General features: G+C 43.6%; 1 protein-coding gene across 6 annotated transcripts; it reads left to right on the plus strand.

Moving 5' to 3' along the window:
- Window positions 1-1096: 1096 nt before the first annotated feature.
- inf2 (inverted formin 2) lies at window positions 1097-19396 on the plus strand. Of its 6 annotated transcripts, XM_034575603.1 has the most exons (23): window positions 1103-1312; window positions 6287-6697; window positions 7452-7567; window positions 8586-8745; window positions 9654-9687; window positions 9943-10084; window positions 10492-10624; window positions 10846-11430; window positions 12186-12328; window positions 12433-12494; window positions 12580-12682; window positions 12778-12863; window positions 12991-13091; window positions 14201-14271; window positions 14372-14479; window positions 15090-15160; window positions 15247-15367; window positions 15484-15648; window positions 15869-15971; window positions 16049-16201; window positions 16517-17389; window positions 17692-17745; window positions 18833-19396. In XM_034575603.1, the coding sequence occupies exons 2-22, from the start codon at window positions 6301-6303 to the stop codon at window positions 17742-17744; spliced, it is 3780 nt and encodes a 1259-aa protein (XP_034431494.1). In that variant the 5' UTR covers window positions 1103-1312; window positions 6287-6300; the 3' UTR covers window position 17745; window positions 18833-19396. The 6 variants fall into 6 exon arrangements, with proteins under 6 accessions (XP_034431498.1, XP_034431497.1, XP_034431494.1 ...); XM_034575604.1 differs by lacking the exon at window positions 17692-17745; XM_034575602.1 differs by lacking the exon at window positions 18833-19396 and having other exon boundaries at window positions 16517-18141.
- The last annotated feature ends 395 nt before the right edge of the window (window positions 19397-19791 follow it).

The following is a 19791-nucleotide window of genomic DNA, read 5'->3' on the forward strand; positions in this document are numbered from 1 at the left end:
TTGTCTACTGACTTCAGTCAGGAAACTTATTTCCCTCCAGCAGAGACGTTCATCCTGAGTTCAGATTCAGCTGATGGGATGGGGATGAGTGAGGAGGGCCCAACCTTTTTCTATACAGTCTGTGGGCCCAACCACTGGCTGCTTACGTTCAGCATCACAAACAGATTCAAGCTGCTCAACAGCAAGTACACCACGACCGGAAACCAGCCCTTCCTGCCTAAAAAATAAAAGACAATTTGAAACCCCTTTTTTAAAAATATTTTGTGTGATTTCATATGTTTAATAATCCCTTCTGTAATCGGCTCAGTGCTAATTTAGCCACACAGAGGCTAATGTGTTTGCCAGCTTCTATTTTCAGCTTTGTAGCTTAGCTGTTTTATTTATTGTGGACTGTTTTTTATGTTTACATTATAAAGTGCAGTGTGGTTATTGCTGTGGGAATTTGTGACAATATCATTTTTCTTTAGCTACTTAGCTGAATTCAGTTTTCTTCATATGACTTTGATCTAACTTGTAATGTTTTGGTACTGTGGAACAGTCAAATGCCATACTAGGGCTGGTCAATAAAGCTATACCAGTAATTATCTAACTATATTTTTTTATCAATAGAAATATAAGATTCAATATATGTCTATGTATTGCTTATGCATTGTGCAAATACAGGAGTATAACACATAATTGATCTACTGCAGATTTGTATAATGTTTTGCTGTTTCATTAAGTGTTTGTCATTCTCTCCATGAAGAAGAGTTTAAAACCACAACCTACACTAAGGAATAAAAATCCATCTTTAAACTTGAAGAAACGACAATGTGATATTTATGTTGATGTCATTTTTGGCCATATCTCCCAACCCAATGCTAATCCATTGAGAAAAACATTTAGCTTCCTTACTTTGTAAATGTATTTTTTTTTGTGTTTCCTTGTGTCTATATTGTATCTTTACTTATTTTGACTTATTCTGTTACATGTCTATTTCCACTCTGCCCTTTTGCTACTGAGGACGGAAAAAGAATAATCATAATTTTGCATCAAACGTGTTACGCAGAGGGTTTTATTCTGAAAAGCCCTGATCGGATGTCTGAGCTTGGTGACGCTGCCCTGTCAGTGTCGGTCTCTCCAAATGAGTGAAAAGCCCAGGGGCCGTGACAAATTTTTAAAGCGGAGCCATCCTCCCTGCAGCTCAGCCAGAGGTTCGACCCCCCGCACGGTCCATCCTCCGGAGGGTGAGGGGTTTGTGTGGATGACCGCGGAGCGCATCTCCCCCCGAAGCGCGGCAGAGGACGCGTGTGGATACATGGGATAAACTCAGGTAAGGGGTCGCACTCATCCTATGTGTGATCGATATCCGTGGGACAGTGTGTTGAGACGTGACATGTGTAGTGTAGCTGATCATCCGCGGTGTTGATTTCTTTATTTCTGCTGGTTTTTTTACGCGCCACTGCGATGTGACTGGTCCGGTTACGTCCTCCGGTGTGTGCAACCAAACAGTAATCGCAGCGCAAAATTGCGATGTTGCCCCGTTTATGTCGCCGTTGTGTTAGTGTTGTGTTGTTGCTGTCACATAATGCAGCCTGGCAAAGTGACAGCAGTGTTCCTGTGGCTCAGTCTGGTCCAACCTGGAGGTGGTAATCGACTGTCCCCTCACTGGAGACAGGATGAAGGGGAGACTGGGATGGAAATAAACTGTGCAGCAAAACATCACTTCTACTGATGATGGCAGTTTTTAATGCCATGTTTGGATCACATGCACCTATGTCACCTATGTTTTTGTCAGCGCGCGGACGTGCTGCGAACAGCTGGAGAAACCTCCATGGATTTAAGGAAATAACGGGAACTAACAGCACTCCATTAGATTCCTCCCCAAAATAAAATTTGCTTGTGGACTTTGGTCACTCCCTTACATAGCAGAGCGGGGAGGACGGGAGGTTTGGAGTCAAATGAGAACCAGATGTTTTAATTCCGCAAATACTGCATGGAGATTTATGGTGTGGACAAAGCTTGGGTAGCTGTCTATAATTACCCAGTCAAGAAAACAACACATGATCCAGATGTTCACACGTGTTTAAGGTGATAATTCTAGTGCTGAGAGGTTTATGGCTAATGTCACAGTAATAAATATCACCATCTCATCAAAATCAGTGGAAAACAAACAAATATATACTGCATGAGATTTAATAAACACTCAGTCTATTAGTTTATTTACTCATTTATAACATACACAGCACATCTGCAAAATGGGGAGAAAGAACTATTCCCTCTTTGCATATGTTTTGTATATGAGAGGGAAAAATCTGTGGAGATGTTTGTGCCTGTTCATAAGTGTTGATGCTGTACCGTGGGCCGCTGTGTGGGCGGGTGGACCAGAGGACAGATGAGTAGGCTCTGTTTGTGTGTGCAGTGAATCAGCCTGCTATTAGCGGTGCATGTGGGAGCACTGGCAGACACCGATGAGAGCAAGGCAAAGTTGTTCAAATTTGAGGCATGCACAAAAGAAAACGCAAATGGTCTTTGATGTTGCTCGGCATGCGAAGTCAAATCTTGTGGAATGAAATTTCCAAAGAGGATCACGAGCTGCCACGCCAGCGTGTTTGTCATGAGCCAAGTTTCCTGTCCCAGGAAACCACTTCCCTTTAACAAGTACACACAAACAAACACACACACACACACACACACACACTTCAATGAACTCCCAGAATCTTCTCAACAGTTTGATCATGTTGTGAAATTTCTCGAGATTACAATCGTCCACTCGCAGCTTTTTGCTCCCTGCTCACACTGGACATGACAACACAACGTGCTCCTGAACCACAGGGTGTCGGAACAATTGTCATGGCACAGCTCTCTCACCAGGCCGGAAGGGAGGCGCCCCCATCCCCATTTTGTGAACGCAGCTCTTTGAAGAGAACTGAGAAGGCCTATTGTAAAAAAAGAGAATGAAAAAGACAGCATTGTCTGTCTGCTTGCTGCCACGGTAACACACTCACACTGGGAGCAGGATTAAATGCAGCAGCCTGAGCTGACAAATGTCTTGCCAGAATATTTGAGGAACAGATAAGCTTCATTTTACATTTAGTTAGAATAGAAATCCACTCTGTCGGGGTTTTTACAAGTCGCCGCTTCTGTTCCTCGAGAATTAACATTTGAAAAGAGAGGGATGCTTTTTTGCAAACAGGTTGTAATGAAGCAGGGTGCTGAGCCGAGCCTTGGGATGATGGAAGTTATAAATCCTTCCAGTTTGTCTCTGGGACTGACCTTTCCTCAGAGCATCGTGTTTCCATGCACTCATCACTCGGTGCCTCATCTGTATAACTCATCCGTGCCAGGAGTGCAATGAACAACAGGAGACAGGAGAGGAACCAGTCACACTGTTCATCTCTGCAGGACCAACTAACATCACAGCCGCAGCACAGAGAGGCAGCATTCAGAGACTTTGAGAGAACGTTTTCTCCTTCTTTGATGGTTTTATTAGTCACACAATAAATGTGCTTACACTTGTTGGTTGAACACACTGCAGTGAATAGTTTTACAGGTTATTACAAGAGGGGACTATGTGCTCTGGGGAAATGCCAAAAAAAGAGCCCTTCTGGGAACAATGAGCGCATTCTTGTGAAACATCAGATATGTTTGTTATGATATTCTCTTTTCTCTTCAGTGGCTTCTACGTATGCGCCAGTGTTTATTTGTGCTTAAGTAATGACTTTGAAATACATTTATGTTTATTGGGAATTAGGATACACACTGTCCAGACAACACTGAGCTCAGCTTTGTGCCTTTTTGAACAGCAGACAGCGGTTCTCTTGTCTTTCAAACAGGATTAAGTAGGAATGTTTGGCAGCGCTGATGATGACTGGACCGCTGACACATAATTTAACTCATCTACAAACTGCAGAGCTATCATTTCCCATTCTGTTTTCCTGTCTGATAAGGCCTGGTTTTGGCCTGCTTCCTGTGCTCCGGATAACATTGACGACGTTGTATACTGGACAACATTTTTTTTATCAGTTATCAGTACAAACAGACGGCATCAGTGGAAAACAAAAAAAAAAAGGCATATTTTCATCTGCACCATAGATTTTATATGAAGATGCACGACCAGTCTCCATTTTCTCCCGTTGTACAAAATTGAAACCAAAATATCCCGGACACGGGGGCCACCATCTTGTGCTTTGACGTTGTTTGGAGCACGAGTCTGCACAGTAGTCACCATGGTCTGGGTATCAAGGTCCCGCCAGTACCCGAGTTTGACCAATCGCGAGCCAGTCTCAGCTGTTAATCACAACATTTCACCCCATTTCTATGGCATCAAATAACTAATTAAAAAAAAAAAAACTCATATTTGAACAAATATCAGTGTGATAAGAACTACCGAAAATGACAGAAACTTTGACTGAATCTTTTTATACATTATATAATCTACACCAGCAATTCCCAAATTTAAGAATGCCGCGGCCCACCCACACCTTTAATCACAACTATATGATCCACACACAGGACTAGAATCATACATATTATTAATTTTATAGCAAAAATAATTGTATATGAACGCAGGCATATGCAGTGCAAATCCAATAACATCCACATTTAAGCGTAACAATTTGCAAAGCAACCAATGTAAAAAAAAACATGAAGTGCAAATAGGGTATTGTTAAAAATATATTCTTGCTGTTTGTATAACAGAGCACAACAAGAATATCCGGGAGAAGAAAAACACATTTGAGGCGTAACCAAATATACTTAAGGCGTTTAAGCCCCCCCCCCCCCCCCCCCCCCCAAAAAAACACTCGCTATCACGTGTCCATAAACTGACATTAACACTGGATTTCCTCTGGTCTGACACCTCAAGCAGTTTATCTCGATATACTTGATATTGAATCACACATCGCGTGAAGTGACATCGTGTCACCTGTAACTCACCCGATGAGAGGGGTGATGTTGCCGCGTAGCTGGCTCCGATGCTCTCTCGGCGTATTTTTAAAAGATGCTCGAGGCTTGGATAAATATTGTCCATGTTTAGTTTCTAAATGTTGGCGGCGCACTTTACATGGTCCCAGGGTCTCGCTAGCTAAGATTCAGTTGGACTTTCTGATTCCCCTTCGTCATCAGCAGCTTCCCTCTGCTCCATCTTGCTCGACCCAGCTCACAACAAAGTTCTCCCTCACCTATGATTCCCCCGCTAAGGATGCGTTCAAGTGTTAAAGGGGACATATCGTGAAAATTCCACTTTGTTTGTGCTTCTACACATTAATTTGGGTATCTGGCATGTCTACCAACCCCAAAACTCTTTTGTGTCGTAACAAGGCACTGGAAGTCTCCCTACATGGCCTTGGCCCACCCCCCACCTCATCCCCCCTGCCCCCCCACACTCGTTACGCCGGGTTTACACCGGACGCGGAAGCGCCGCGGAAGCGCCGCGCCGCGCCGCGCCGTTCTCAAGCGCGCAGCCGCCTGGCTGTTCACACGGGACGCGCATTTCTCCGCGCTGGTCAGCCCGCGATTCTGCTTTCTCCGCTTGTTGTTGTACCCGTTGAATGTCGGGGTTCGGGGGTAAATGATGGTCTTCATAGCCCCCCCCCCACCCCTCTCTTTCTCTCTCTGTCTGTCTGCTTGTGTGCTTGTAGTGGATGGGCAGAGGGGGACATTTAATTATGTGATTGGGAAAATTAAAACTCCAGGACAACAGAAGGGGAATACAAAGTATGGGATGCATATTTGATAATTTATATCATATAAAATATGTAATTTATATCGTTTAAAATCATGGGGGGAGAGGGGGGAGGGGGGAGCTGGCTCACTAGCATTTAAAGGAACAGGCACTCAAAACAGGTCACTCTTTGGAGGGCTGTTTTAGACAGGGTAAAAAGGGTGCTGTTTTAAATGATCCTTGTGGTATTTTGACCAAAATATGTTACAGACATTTCATTAAGACCCCAAGGAACCATATCAACTTGTGGTAAAATGGGCATACAATGTCCCCTTTAATGTGACGGCCAGCAAATACAACGACACCTGCTATATAGGTCAGATAAAATGAGAACAACGTGGAATTTAAATCTCATGTCTTTGTTTCATTACCTGTGATGATAACTTTTTTTTAAATCAATCGTAAATGTTTGGTGGTAATCAACGCTTACTTACAAATCTGAAACTTTTTTATCTATTTATTTTCTGATGACCTCTCACGGCCCACCTGCAGTGGCTTCACGGCCCACCAGGGGGCCGCGGCCCACACTTTGGGAATGACTGATCTACACTAACAACATATTTTCTCCTCTTTCCTCCACAGTCCCACCAGCCACCATGTCAGGGAAGTTAGATGGAAAAAAGAATTGGGCGGCGGTCAGGGATCGCCTGGGCTCGTCGCAGGACTCCGACACCCAACAGGAGGCCAACCTGGAGAGCGCCGACCCAGAGCTGTGCATCAGGCTGCTGCAAGTTCCCACTGTGGTCAACTACTCGGGGCTGAAGCGTCGCCTGGAGGGCAGCGACCAGACATGGATGGTCCAGTTCTTGGAGCTCAGCGGACTGGATCTGCTCCTGGAAGCCCTGGACCGGCTCTCGGGGCGCGGATGCTCTCGCATCGCCGACGCCCTGCTGCAGCTCACCTGTGTCAACTGCGTGCGGGCGGTCATGAACTCCTCTACAGGGATCCACTTCATTATAGACAATGAGGGATACATTCGGAAGCTGTCACAAGGTTAACTACACTTGCATGAGGCTTTGAATTTTTCTGCATATCATGATAATGTGGTTTAGGTTCAGATTAGCTCATATAACATGTGGCAGAGATACTTCAGAAAATGAATTTTCCAGTACAAGAGATAATTTGGTCAAGATATTTAATTATGAATTCAACTTCATAATTATAGGGCAGGGTCACCAGTTACCTCTTACATAGTATTTAACTTTTGGATTATGATAAATTAGTCACTTGATTGGAGGATCTGCAGAGCTGAATTTCTCAGTCATGTATAGGCTGAGTACAAGACCGATCAAGGATTAAATCAGGGGCCATAAAGGGGCCACAGTTTACTCACAGGGGCCAATTATATGTCCAACATCCATGCATGATTCCTGTCTCAGTCCATCCTTGTTTACTGTTAGCTCTATAGCTCTTTGAGGGATTTTTCAAATTTCAGCTCGGGCCAGTGCCCCCCCTGGCCCTGCCCTTGGAGCCACCCCTGTCTCGCACAGAGATAATTGATTTTAAGGTTACTTCAGGACATCCTTAAAAAATGTATCGTCACAGTGTGTTGTGAATATTGGATTTCCCCCAAAACAGACACAGAAATGCATGTTTATCTACAGCACAACGCCGCAGAGGGCAAAGTTCAGGATGAGTTGCTGAAAGTCAGCACATCCTACTTGAGTCCAGACACAAGGAGGCAAGAGCAGGGAGAGAGGCTTGGTTTAGCCTGTATTGATGTGTGTGTGATCATGATTCTCCACAGCCCTGGATACCTCCAACACCATGGTGAAGAAGCAGGTGTTTGAGCTACTCGCAGCCCTCAGCATGTTCTCTGCAGACGGACACCGCCTGGCTCTGGATGCCCTGGACCATTACAAGGCAAGTGGACACACCCGTGAAAGAATGGTTTTATTTGAAAAGTGGGATTTACTGCCCTTGATCTGACACCCTGTTCAGACCTGTTTTTAAAATCCATCTTGAGTGATCCGATCAGTGTGAAGTACAGGTCTGAACGCAACCAACAATCGGAGTGGTCTGGGAAAACATGTGGTCACATTCATTTCACTGTGTGAACATGAACATGTCCTGAGCCACATACGGAGGATCGCCTACTCAGCCGACGTCATCGGACCTGCTACAGTTTCACAATGAATTGGACATAGTTTTACTGCCTGATGAGATTAGACTCGCCAACTCACTACCGATCTTTAAATCACTGCTCAAAACTTATGGTTACAGATAAAAAAGCATTTCTAACACGCGACTTGTAATTATTTTCATTACAACACTCAGTCTTATAGTGTTCAAGTGTGATGTTCCTGATCCATCCCCCCATCTCTCTCTTTTTTCTACTCCCTCTTTGTCACCCACCTCCTCTCTTCCCCAGTTTTCTCCCATCACCCCAACCGGTTGAGGCAGATGGCCGCCCACATTCAGTTTGGTCTGCCAGAGGTTTCTCCCAGTTAATGAGGGAGTTTTTTCTCTCCACAGTCCACAGTCACCAAAGCTTTTAAATTGGACTGAACAGAATATCTCTTATTACAATCGAATCTTAATTTTGCCATGGACTTTTGTGTGAAGTACTTTGTAACCTCGTCTAGATAAGTGTTATACAAATATAGTTATTATTATTATTATTATTATTATTATTATTACTCTTACTCTTCTCGCTCAAACACACACACACATGAACCGACACACACACACTTCTGACACATCTGTAAACTCAGACTGAATAAAAATGTTAATACCAGGTCTGAACAGGGCCTTGGATCATCAGTGTGTAAAATATCTGTTGGCAGGGTGTGTGCATAAACATTAAGATTCCTGCAGAATCACAGTCTCACCCAATGATGCTTAGACGATAACTCTCACCGGCCTTGAATTCCCTCCTCAGGGCGTGAAGACGCAGCAGTATCGCTTCAGTGTGATCATGAATGAGCTGCAGGCGACAGATAACGTCCCCTACATGGTCACACTCCTCAGTGTCATCAACGCCATCATCTTCGGCACAGACGACATCAGGCAGAGAGATAAGATGAGAAAGGAGTTTATCGGTGGGTGCTCTGTTTCACAATTAGTCATTAGTCTGGTGCGAGGTCACGCAGTGGTAAACTGTGGGAGCAACAGAAGTGTTTCCCCCTCGCTGTGCTGGAAGTGGAAAAGCAGAGGGGAAATCAGACGGAGCTCTATTACAAATATGTCTGCCTCTGGGTCCGTCTAAGAATAGGTCTAATGACCTCATTCTCACTCTGACAAAAAGCCAGAGAAGGAAACAAACCTCAAGTGTAGAGAGCATTGTGTGTTCACGCGTTTTACAACATCGCATGACATAACCATTCAACGCTTCAGTTTAGAGAAAACGCCATCCCTGTTAACACTGATTAAATCACTCTATCACCCTCCACATCTATCTGCTTTCCCCTTATCCCCTTATCCCCTGATTTCTTTGCTGCTTTACTGACAATTAAGTGAATATCTTTGGTTTGTGGACAACAACAATATTTTCTGACATGTTATGGACCAAACAACCAATCGATTAATCAAGAAAGTAATCGACTGATTAATCGATAATGAAAATAATTCTTAATCGCAGCCTTAGTGGAGGATCCCAGTATGTTCGGCACAAAAACCGGGATGAACTTCACAGTGATGGTGACGTCCAGACTTGAACACATGGTCTTTTTTGCTGTGAGGCCAAGATGTTAAGCTGCCTGGGAATTTACTGCCCTTGAGATATTTTGGCAAATCATTCATAAACCCTCTTACTTTCATAAAAACTTCTTCCACCACCTTGGACCAATCACCCGTCTGATTGGCCACTCCTCCACTGTGATTGCTCACCTGTGGAGAACTAACATTTGTCACTAGGTGGAGATGTGTGATGGTGTTTTTTAAAAGATTAATGTTCCTAAAAAGTGATAATTGAGTGAACTCAGAGCTGTGTTTTATCATTGTCTCACAGGGCTTCAGCTACTTGATATTCTGCCGAAGTTAAGGTGAGCCTCACTTCTGTTGTTCACATTTAGTTTTAAACCAGATTTTGTAGAATAAATTAAATGTGGCATTTGCATTTTAATAGTTTGAGCATGTAATCCCTGCTAGCAGAGTGGTGGTTTTAGGAAAACCTGTCTGCAATTTGTGTCCCATTAATTCTCAGTCATTTGAGCAAAGGTGCTCGTGGTTGCTTCTTGAAAATGGCTTTTAAATGTGTCGATCTGCGCGGTTAGTGAAGTGTGTGCTGTGCTGTGCAGGGAGCAGGACGATGAAGACTTGATTATTCAATGTGAGGCTTTTGAAGAAGCGATGGCTGAAGATGAGGAGGAGCTGCTGCGGGTGTACGGGGGCATCAACATGAGTGATCCCCTGGAAGTCTTCACTACGCTCTTCAACAAGGTGAGAACTGACTTCATCAACTCCCACAAGGGGCGAACTGTTCATTCTCATGCCCCTCTGAAGGTCCCATTTCCCGAGTTGAGAAGTCGTCGTTCCCACTTCCAATGTGTTCATGTGCTTGCAAGTTGGAATGAGGAAAGAACCTGGATGCTGTAAACATTGTGTGTGTGTGTGTGTGTGTGTGTGTGTGATTTAAAGCTGATTTTTAAAACTATCAGTTGGTTTATAAGTGATGTCTGAAACTGGGCAATTAGGGTTCCAAGATATTCTAAAACTGAGTTGTCCTGACATGAGGTGGCATTCATGTGAATTTTCTAATTAATGCCGTTTCTTGGACTGTTTTTATGCAACTGACCAACAATATTATAATAGGAATTACTAATATGTGTGTGTGTGTGTGCCCGTAGGTGAGCAGCTCTCCAGCCTCTCTCCAGCTGCTCTCCATCCTGCAGACACTGTTGGTGCTGGGGCCCGGCCGCTCCGATATCTGGCTGGCTCTGGAGGCTATTACCAACAGAGCTGTGCTGTTGGCCCAGGACTGTGAGTCAGCACTGAAACAACAAAACATTTACTATATGGGTCAATAATATTTGGAGAGGCTAATGGCCTCCTCTGGCAAATTAGATCATAGCGATGCGATACAGGCTGCTGTGCCAGGCTGGTGACACGATGGCTGAAAGCTTGTAATTTAGTAAAAGAAGTCTCTTCAGATGGGGTTTATTAGTGTGTGTGTGTGTGTGTGTTTTGTATTTGTGCTCCAGCTCAGATGGAGTCCTGTGAGAAGATCACACAGCGGCTCCTGTTCTCCAAAGGTAAGAGCAGAGTGGGTCATCACGAAGTGGACGGGCAGAAGGTCGGAGTGGACAAGGCTGTGCAGACGGGGCTGGACGAAGAGAAGCCAGTCATGATCGCTGTGTCCTCCCAGAAGCCACTCTGCACCGCCCCTCCGCCTCCCCCTCCTCCCCCACCACCTCCTCCTCCTCTTCCCTTTGGCATGACCGGGCCCCTGCTCCACCCTTCAAACCAGTGTCCACCCCCACCGCCTCCTCCACCACTGCCGCTACCTGGAGGGTTTGGTGGACCTCCACCACCTCCTCCCTTACCCGGCATGCCACCTCCACCAGGTGGCCCAGGCATACCTCCTCCTCCTCCACTACCAGGAATGGGCAGCGGACCACCACCACCACCTCCCTTACCTGGCATGCCACCTCCGCCTCCTCCCGCCCCAGGCATGATTGTTGCCCAGAGCGTCCAGTCCCTGGGGTGCACGGCGCCCGCCAAGATGTACCGATGTCCCACCCTCAGGATGAAAAAGCTCAACTGGCAGAAACTCCGTAGTGTTACTGGTGAGTTACATTCTTGTGAAAGCTAATATAATTTTTTTAATCAGGGCGTGCTCAAGCAGGCAGGTCAGTTAGTGACAGACGGGTACGCAAGCCAATCAGTTAATGTGGTTTGTGTTTATTACACGTGAGGGCCACGTGTACACTGTCTTTTTCCTATACAATTTTATTTATTGATGGCTACCTGAACATGAAGAGGATTTCAACAAATAAGATGGAAAGTGTTTCACGAACAAATTACCAGGTACAGTGTTTAGAATTTAGTGACATCTAGTGGTGAAGTTGCATGCAGCTGAATACCTCTCACCTCACCCTCCCCTTCCAAACATGAAAGAGAACCTGTGGTAAACTTCAGTTGTCATAAAAACTGAAGGTGTTTAGTTTGTCCAGTTTGCACTATTGTAAAAAAAAAAAAAAATTTAAAAAAACATGGCGGCTTCCGTAGAGAGGACCCACTCCCGATGTAAATATAATGGTCCGTTCTAGTTTTTAAAAAACAATTCGTACAATTTCAATTGAAACACACTAGTGAAAACATCACTAGGATTATTTTCATTATTAAATTTCTTCCAATAGATCCCTTTCCCCTAAATCTTACACACTGAACCTTTTTTAAAGCTTATCAGACCAGTATTTTCATAATCAGGTGTTATTTTATGATGCTGAGGGAACATCTCTTTCAAAATGAGATTGGCGGGTCGTTACAAAACGGCCACACAAGCTCGTCACAGGTTCACTGTCTCTCTCCACACACGCAGATGGTCCCTCCATGTGGGCCTCGGTTCAGAAGGAGCCTCCTCCGGAGCCGAACTACAGCAGTATCGAGCAGCTGTTCTGTCTCCCGGTGACCGAGCACAAAGACAAGGGGGCAGCTGCTCCTGTCAAGAAGGAGGCTAAAGAGGTGCGCTTGGTGAAACACTCGACAACGCCGCTCCTCAGAACAACAAGCACACCTGATTTATCAAAGCTGAATAATCAATATGTCTCTCTGCCTCGTGTCTATAGATTACATTCATTGATCCAAAGAAAAACATGAATTTGAACATATTCCTGAAGCAGTTCAGATGGTGAGATATCACATAATTTTCATGTTTTTTGTAAATATATTTGAATTTATTTTACAGCTCACTGTGTTTGATAATCACTCTGCAGTAAAAATGAGGACTTTGTGGCCATGATTCAGAATGGCGACCGGACTAAGTTTGATGTGGAGGTGCTAAAGCAGCTTATGAAGCTTCTACCAGAGAAGCACGAGGTGTGTTCTCGCAAGATTTCACCGATCCACCCTTGACAATGCCATTGCCTGTCTGAGTCACAGTCTTGTGCCTTTTTTTTCTTTTCAAAATCTAGATTGAAAACTTGAAGTCCTTCCAAGGAGAAAAGGACAAGTTGGCGAATGTTGACCGCTTCTACACCTGCCTCCTCACTGTGCCATGGTAACTGTCATTTCCCATCTTAGTTTGATAATTATGTAAGCGCTGTAAACGTGATGTTTCTCAGTCGAATGCCTTTCACCACACTTGGCTCCGTACTCACTTTGCTCTCTCGCTCTTGTCTCTGCAGTTATCAGTTGAGGATTGAGTGCATGTTGCTGTGCGAGGAGACTTCGTCGGTGCTGGACATGCTCAAACCTAAAGTCAAGCTGCTGGAGGAGGCCTGCCACTGTACGTAAAGCAAAGCTCTTCAGCTGTGTTTCACTCATAACTAACAGAGATCCACAGTGTGTTTCCAGATGTAAAAATCCTATAAAATGGACATCATCGGACAAAGCTCGTTTGTATACTATGATGGAAATATATAAATGCAAATGCTTTGCAATTTTGTACAGGACTACAAAAGACTTTGGAAATCATGCTAAATATGGCAGAAAATAAATTTGAATAGATTTTGAGTAATTTCAAAGAAGTTTTCACAACAGCAGTCATGGCCGGACAGTCGCACCACATGATATTTTGACAAAACAGAAACATTGAAATAACTAATGGTTTTTGGAAATTTAAAGTGTGTACATATACGGGAGAGCTACTGCTTATATATGGTATTTCTTTATGTATTTAAACCTTTTTTTTAAACAGAAGAAAATGCAGTCGGACAGAAAATATAGGCGTCACGTCAATGACCCATATGCTCCTGTAGTGGCCACAAATCTGTATATCAGCTGTGTTCCTATTATTTGAGAGAAGTACTACACTACCCACAATCCTCAGGTGGGATAGGTCCAAAGGGTTGAAAATCCCAAAACGATACATTGAAGAACAATTGGTGGAAGTTGTTGGAAAGGGTTCATCTGCAATGGTTTATGGGATGGGTGGTTCCTTCCCTCTTAAAATAATTATGAACACACTAAACCCTTTTATTTTTTTTTTAAATGAATGGGGAACTTACTTTTCAAACCAGAACTGTGCTTAAAGTGAGATGTCGCTCTTACGCTCTAGTATGCCTCCTCGCCGACATTGACAAGATGCCAGAGATATCGCAATAAAATCTTGATGTAAATTTGGTATTGGTATAAGAATTTGATGGTCAAAGATCACGGTGCAAAACCCTTTTATGCCTCATGAATGCGTCCCTTTCAAAGCCTCGTCCACTTCGACTCTCTGATTTAACAAATTTGGTCAACGGTAAAGGTCTGTGTCCTAATGAGTCTGGATTAAAATGTGTGTGGACTGAAACTGCACTGGCTGGAAGCACTTAACCACAGCACAGTACTTCTAGTTTAATTCATGAATTAGTCATTCACAGTAAATCTAAACAGATGTAACTATTTTCCCAGCTCTCAGAGCGAGCACGCTCATACCCAGCTTCTGCAGGCTCATCCTCGACGTGGGAAATTTTCTCAACTATGTAAGAGCCTCTTCTCTCCTCATTAATTTTTTAATCACGCTGACATTTACAGTGAGCTTGCTTTTTCTTTTTTTTTTTTAAATCATCTTTCTGCTTCCAGGGGAGTCACACAGGGAATGCAGAGGGGTTCAAGATCAGCTCCTTGCTCAAGCTCACAGAGACCAAGGCCAACAAGAGCCGCATCACGCTGCTTCATCACATCCTGGAGGTACATAATGACCCAGTTCAGACCTCGAGATAACATCTGACCTGAGTGATTCGATCTCAAGTGGTCAGGGCTGTGTTCAGGTCTGAACCTCCACCACCTCCAAACCACATTTTGTTTGTCATGTGGCTTCCTTCTTTTTGAAAATGCGTCCTGGGCCACATATGGACCTCCTACTCAGCTGATGTCCTCTGACCCGCTACAGTTTTACAATAAATAAAACATATTTTAATGCTTTTCAGTGACCATACGTTGATTTGTTTGTGGCCACAATATCAACACTGACCTCCACAAAATGATTGATACTTTCTTAAATTGGTAAAAATCTTTGTTCATAGCAGATCTGCGCGCAGCTCATTGATTCATTCAGCCCCTCCTGACTTCTCTCGCTCGTGACAATACACACGTAGTCATCGGACACATCTGTTAACTCAAGCTGTCTAAAATCAGCCTAATTTGATCTTCACAAACACACTTGCCATCGGATCTCTCAGGACGGATGTTGATACCAGGTTTGAACGGGGCCAAATTTGCTCACAGCTGCCACAACCTGTTTTTTTTCATTAGTCATGAATCTGTTTAATTACACTACTGTCTCGCTTCTTTTCCAAAGGAGGCAGAGGCAAACCATCCAGAGCTGTTGGCACTGCCAGACGATATAGAGATCTGTCAAAAGGCAGCAGGGTAATGATACCTTTCACTTTCCTTCCAGCTCATATTCTCAGTGATCCATAACAGACCCATGACAAACGCTTACACTTTGTCCTCAGAGTGAATCTGGACTCTGTTCAGTCGGAAGCCAGTGCCTTACTAAAACGACTGAACGAGGCGGTCAAGAAGGTCTCCGTCTCTATGGAGGAGGTGAAGGAGCAGTATGCAGAAGTTCTTGAAGTAAGATGACGGGTCTCTGGTTTTTCCCTACAAATTGAGCCAAAATGCATGACCCAATGATGTTTTTGGCAACTGGAGCTACATTCCAAACACCGCCTTCTTCTTCTCTGTTCCAGGAAAGTGTGGAGGCATGTAGCGCTTTAAACGAAAGGTTCACTGACATCGACAAGCAGAGGAGTGAGCTGGCCGTCTACTTATGTGAGGACGCTAATCAGCTGTCGCTCGAGGAACTCTTTGGAACCCTCAGGAGTTTTCGGGAATTTTTCATCAAAGCATTAAAGGTCAGGGAAGATGCTTTGTTGGCATCAGTCATTCTGATGATACATTTATTACAGCCATCCAGTCTTACTCTTCTGTACGGGGGTGTCTTTGGATCATAGGTATCATTATACTGAGAAACTGATAAGTGTTAATATTTCACTGTCCAAACGAAATGGTGACAAATTGCTAAGTACGTTTTGTACTCGGCAGTGAGTGACATCCTTTTTTTCGTGATGACAGGAAAACAAAGGCAGGAAAGAGCAGGCGGCCAAGGCTGAGAAGAGAAAGAAGCAGCTGGCAGAGGAAGACTCCAAGAGACAGAAGGGAGAGAACGGAAAAATCAGTAAGTTGCGAACAGCCTCCGTTTCTCTCACTTCTCCCACGACGATGTGATTTGAACTTTCACCTCTCTGTTTCCAGTCAAGAAAGGCTTCGTGCCACACGACGACGGCTGCATCATCGACCACCTCCTGGCGGATATCAGGAAAGGTTTCAGCCTCAGAAAGCCCAGGCCAAGGTGCGATTCGGAAAGCCTCCCTTCTAGTGAAAAGCGTAGGGATACCTGCCCACCTGGTAAGGACAAGAGAGTGTGGCCGCCATCTGCAGTTTCCAGCTCCGCTCCCGAGCCACTTAACTGCGAGCCACAACACTGCCTTGTCTTGCTTTTTATTTCTGCCCTTTTTTTGTTTGTTTCTACTTTAAAAACTGCTCTCATCTCGCTAAGCTAGCCTCATCGCTCTGCTGCTTTTGTGTAGCTATATTAGCTTTTGTTTATGCAGTGCCCTTTTTACTATTATGCATTCCATCCACTCTATTAATATCATCTCGTTTCCAAAATAATAGTTGTCTTAATGTACGTCAATGCTCCCTCCTTCTCCCGCTCCTCAGGATCAAGTGCCAAGCCTGCAGACGGAAAAGCCGCAGAAATAGCCACCAGTTCCACTCCCAGCAAATCTCGGACAGAGGGTCGCCAGGTCAGCACAGGCGAGGTGAACGGCTTCATCAGCCCGTCAGAAGAGACGCCACCTGCCCCGCAGAGGGCCGCATCAGACGGAGCAGCTCCACCTCCCAACACACCCCCAGTAGACCGAGCGGTGACCACGCAGGCCCCCCCAGAAAGACCTGCGTCGCTGCAGAAGGCCCAGCCCCCAGAGACGCCTTCGGTGCCTTCCCTAGCTACAACACAACCTCTGGCTCAGGTTGAAGGGGCACATCAACCAAGTCCCGCAACAAATGGCTTTTCATTGGATTCAACTGACACCAGCGTCCTCAGCCCGTCCTCCCTCTCAGACTCTGACCTGCTGGAGGCTGTGTTAGATGGCGCTTCCAGCCTGGCCCCTGAGAATCTGACACCCGAGCAACCAGCGGACATTGCTGTGAATATTCAGGTCAAGGAATCTCCTTTGCCTAGTACAGATGTCAATGTAACACAGAGCAGTGAAAGCAATACAAATGGAGAAGGGGAAACTAGTAATAAAACAAGCCATTTAACAGAGACTGTCGGGAAAGAGAACGGTGGGGAGGAGCAGGAGTCCATTGTCGTTATAACGTGCAGCCAAGACGAGGCTGTCGGTCGCAAGATCTCTGAACTTAAAAGCCATTTGGCCGCCCTCGATGAGCTCATTGAGGGGGGTGACGTCCCAGATGGAGTGGAAGTACAAGACCAGTCATCGGTGTCTGAAGCGGTGCCTCTATCCCTGAAGCCCGACGTAAAAAAACAGCCGAGCCTCTTTAAACGAAACAAAAAGAAGAGTAACCAAGGTAACTCCTCCATTAACTTCAATAAACATCACTTTTGGAATGCTAGTCTCTTGACGTGTCTTAAAAGGAAATCCATATTTGTTTTGTTTTTACTGCATTTTGCATTTTACATTTTATGCATGGGCTATTTTAGTATATGTTCTTAAGTGTTTTTTTGCATGATTTACATTCAGTTTTATACGAAAGAGTATGGATGCATTTTGTAGCAGACGTTCAGATTACATCAATACTGAATGGATTTCAATGTGTGGTCAGTTTTGTTTGAATGCTCTGCTCTCCGTTTTGATTCTCTGAAACACAAGGTAACAGTGGGAAAGGACACACTAAACATAAAAAGGGCTGTGTGTTGCAGTGAGGTAGGTCAAAATCGATGGGATGGCAAACTGTAAGCAGGACCATCATGCTAATGATCACTGTCGACGCTTTTGTCACAAATAACACGTCATTTTGTGGCTCTAACTGGAATCAAGATTTCATTTGTCTGTGTTGTCCAGCTTTTTAACACCTGCTCTTTCTCTCTAAAACCTTTCCAACGCAGTGGTTATCAAACCTAAAGCTTAAGGCCGGAGATTTACTTTCTATTTAGACACATATTCGCATAGATGACAACATGCGTCATGAGTGCAATTATTCCCATACTCGCTGTGTAGTATGCATGTTACTGGAGTGTCCACTAGAGGGCTCAGTACAAGACTCAGATCGTGTATATACACACCTTATGGATTTGGATTCTGCCAATAAAAAAACATGGTGACACCGGATGTCAAATACTGCCCCTACTGTTCATGTGTATACAACCAACACACCAAATGGATGCAGGATGCACAAGTCAGCCATGACACATGCACAGTTAAAAGCAAGTCTATCTCTGGCCTTGTTTGAGCCAATTCAGGTGTCTTCAGGTGATTCTTATGTCCATTAAACCTGGGGGGAAAATATTAACATTTTATATGTATATAACATTTTATCTCCTTTAATCAATGATGACGTGATCTTCTTACATCAGTGCTCTGGTCTCAAGCAGCCTCGCAGTTTGTGGCGTCTCGTGAAGTCATCGTGGACTTGAGTCGTTTCATGAAAGCCTTTCACTTCTTGTTTCTCATATTTTCTTGTCCATTTCCTAAAATAAGCAGCTGAAACTGTTTTTATTCTTTTAATCTTCTTACAAAATCGTGGGCTTCCTGTAAAGGGTTCGTAAATCTGACTGTGATGGAAGATACTGTTTATATATATGGGCTGTAAATACATTAAAAATGTTTTTATAACTTAAAAAAAATTTAAGGAAATAGTCATGTCTGCACACTAAAGAATTGTGACCAAATTTCTTGGCCTTTGAGCCAACAGTTTTATGTATAGGTCTGAATATGGCTTTAAAGAGATTAAAATATTTTACTTTGGTATATTTTTGATTCCATTTATTCATTTTAGCCTTTGTCTCCCCAGGTGACTCCAGAAAAAGGAAATCGAGAGGAAAAAGAAAATGTTAATTTCTCAGTGGAGTTCTGAACTGGAAATCGAAGATATATATATTTTATTTAGTGAGAGACTACGTGAATATTGACTGCCTTAGAGAGGATGCAGAGGTCTTTCTTTTGTGATGATTTGTCTTTCCAGACCATGAAGAGTAAACCCATCTACAGCTCAGTTCTTCCCAGCGTGGATTTAATAATATCACTTTATGTAAATGAATTGTAATTTTCTTTCTTGTGAATGTGGGTGATTTTGATTCAGAGCTATTCAAAAAAATATGAAAATTCTTTGTATGTTTTGTAAAGTTGTTGTAATATGCATGTTTTGTTATCTATCATGAGCTCCAATTATGTTTCAGAATCTTGAGAGAGAAAGATGCAGTGTTTGGTGCCAGATATTAACTGTAACTCGTAAAAAATATCATTTCTTTGTATATATATTGTTCAGATGAACTCTTAACAGTAATGCTGAGGACATCATATGATGCATTGTAACTTTTAATGTGAAGTATATTTTAATAAATTGAATTACTATTGAGTTGTGTGTTTTTATCAGCCTGGTCACACAGATGGCAGTAGTGAGGATACAAATGCAGTTTAATAAGACCTAATATGTATGCTCCATAAATAAAGTCGCAATAACATTCTAGAAAAACTACCATATTTAGAGAAATACATTAAGATGTTTACGTCTCCATTGGGCCCCTGGCAGTGGCTGTCATTAAATAATTCAAATTGCATATATGTGACCCTTATACCTTATAAAGGTGTTTTCAAACTAAATTATCAACATACCTTGTGTTTTCTAAATATTTTATGAAATTTCACAGAGATTTATGCAATGTATTTCTTTTATTGACAATAGCTTCCAACTGTTACTCTGAAGTCTTTCAATCAATTACTTTCAACTCTTTGAATTAATTGTATCCACAA

This window comes from Hippoglossus hippoglossus, chromosome 22, assembly GCF_009819705.1.
Source record: "Hippoglossus hippoglossus isolate fHipHip1 chromosome 22, fHipHip1.pri, whole genome shotgun sequence".
NCBI classification, from domain to species: Eukaryota; Metazoa; Chordata; class Actinopteri; order Pleuronectiformes; family Pleuronectidae; genus Hippoglossus; species Hippoglossus hippoglossus.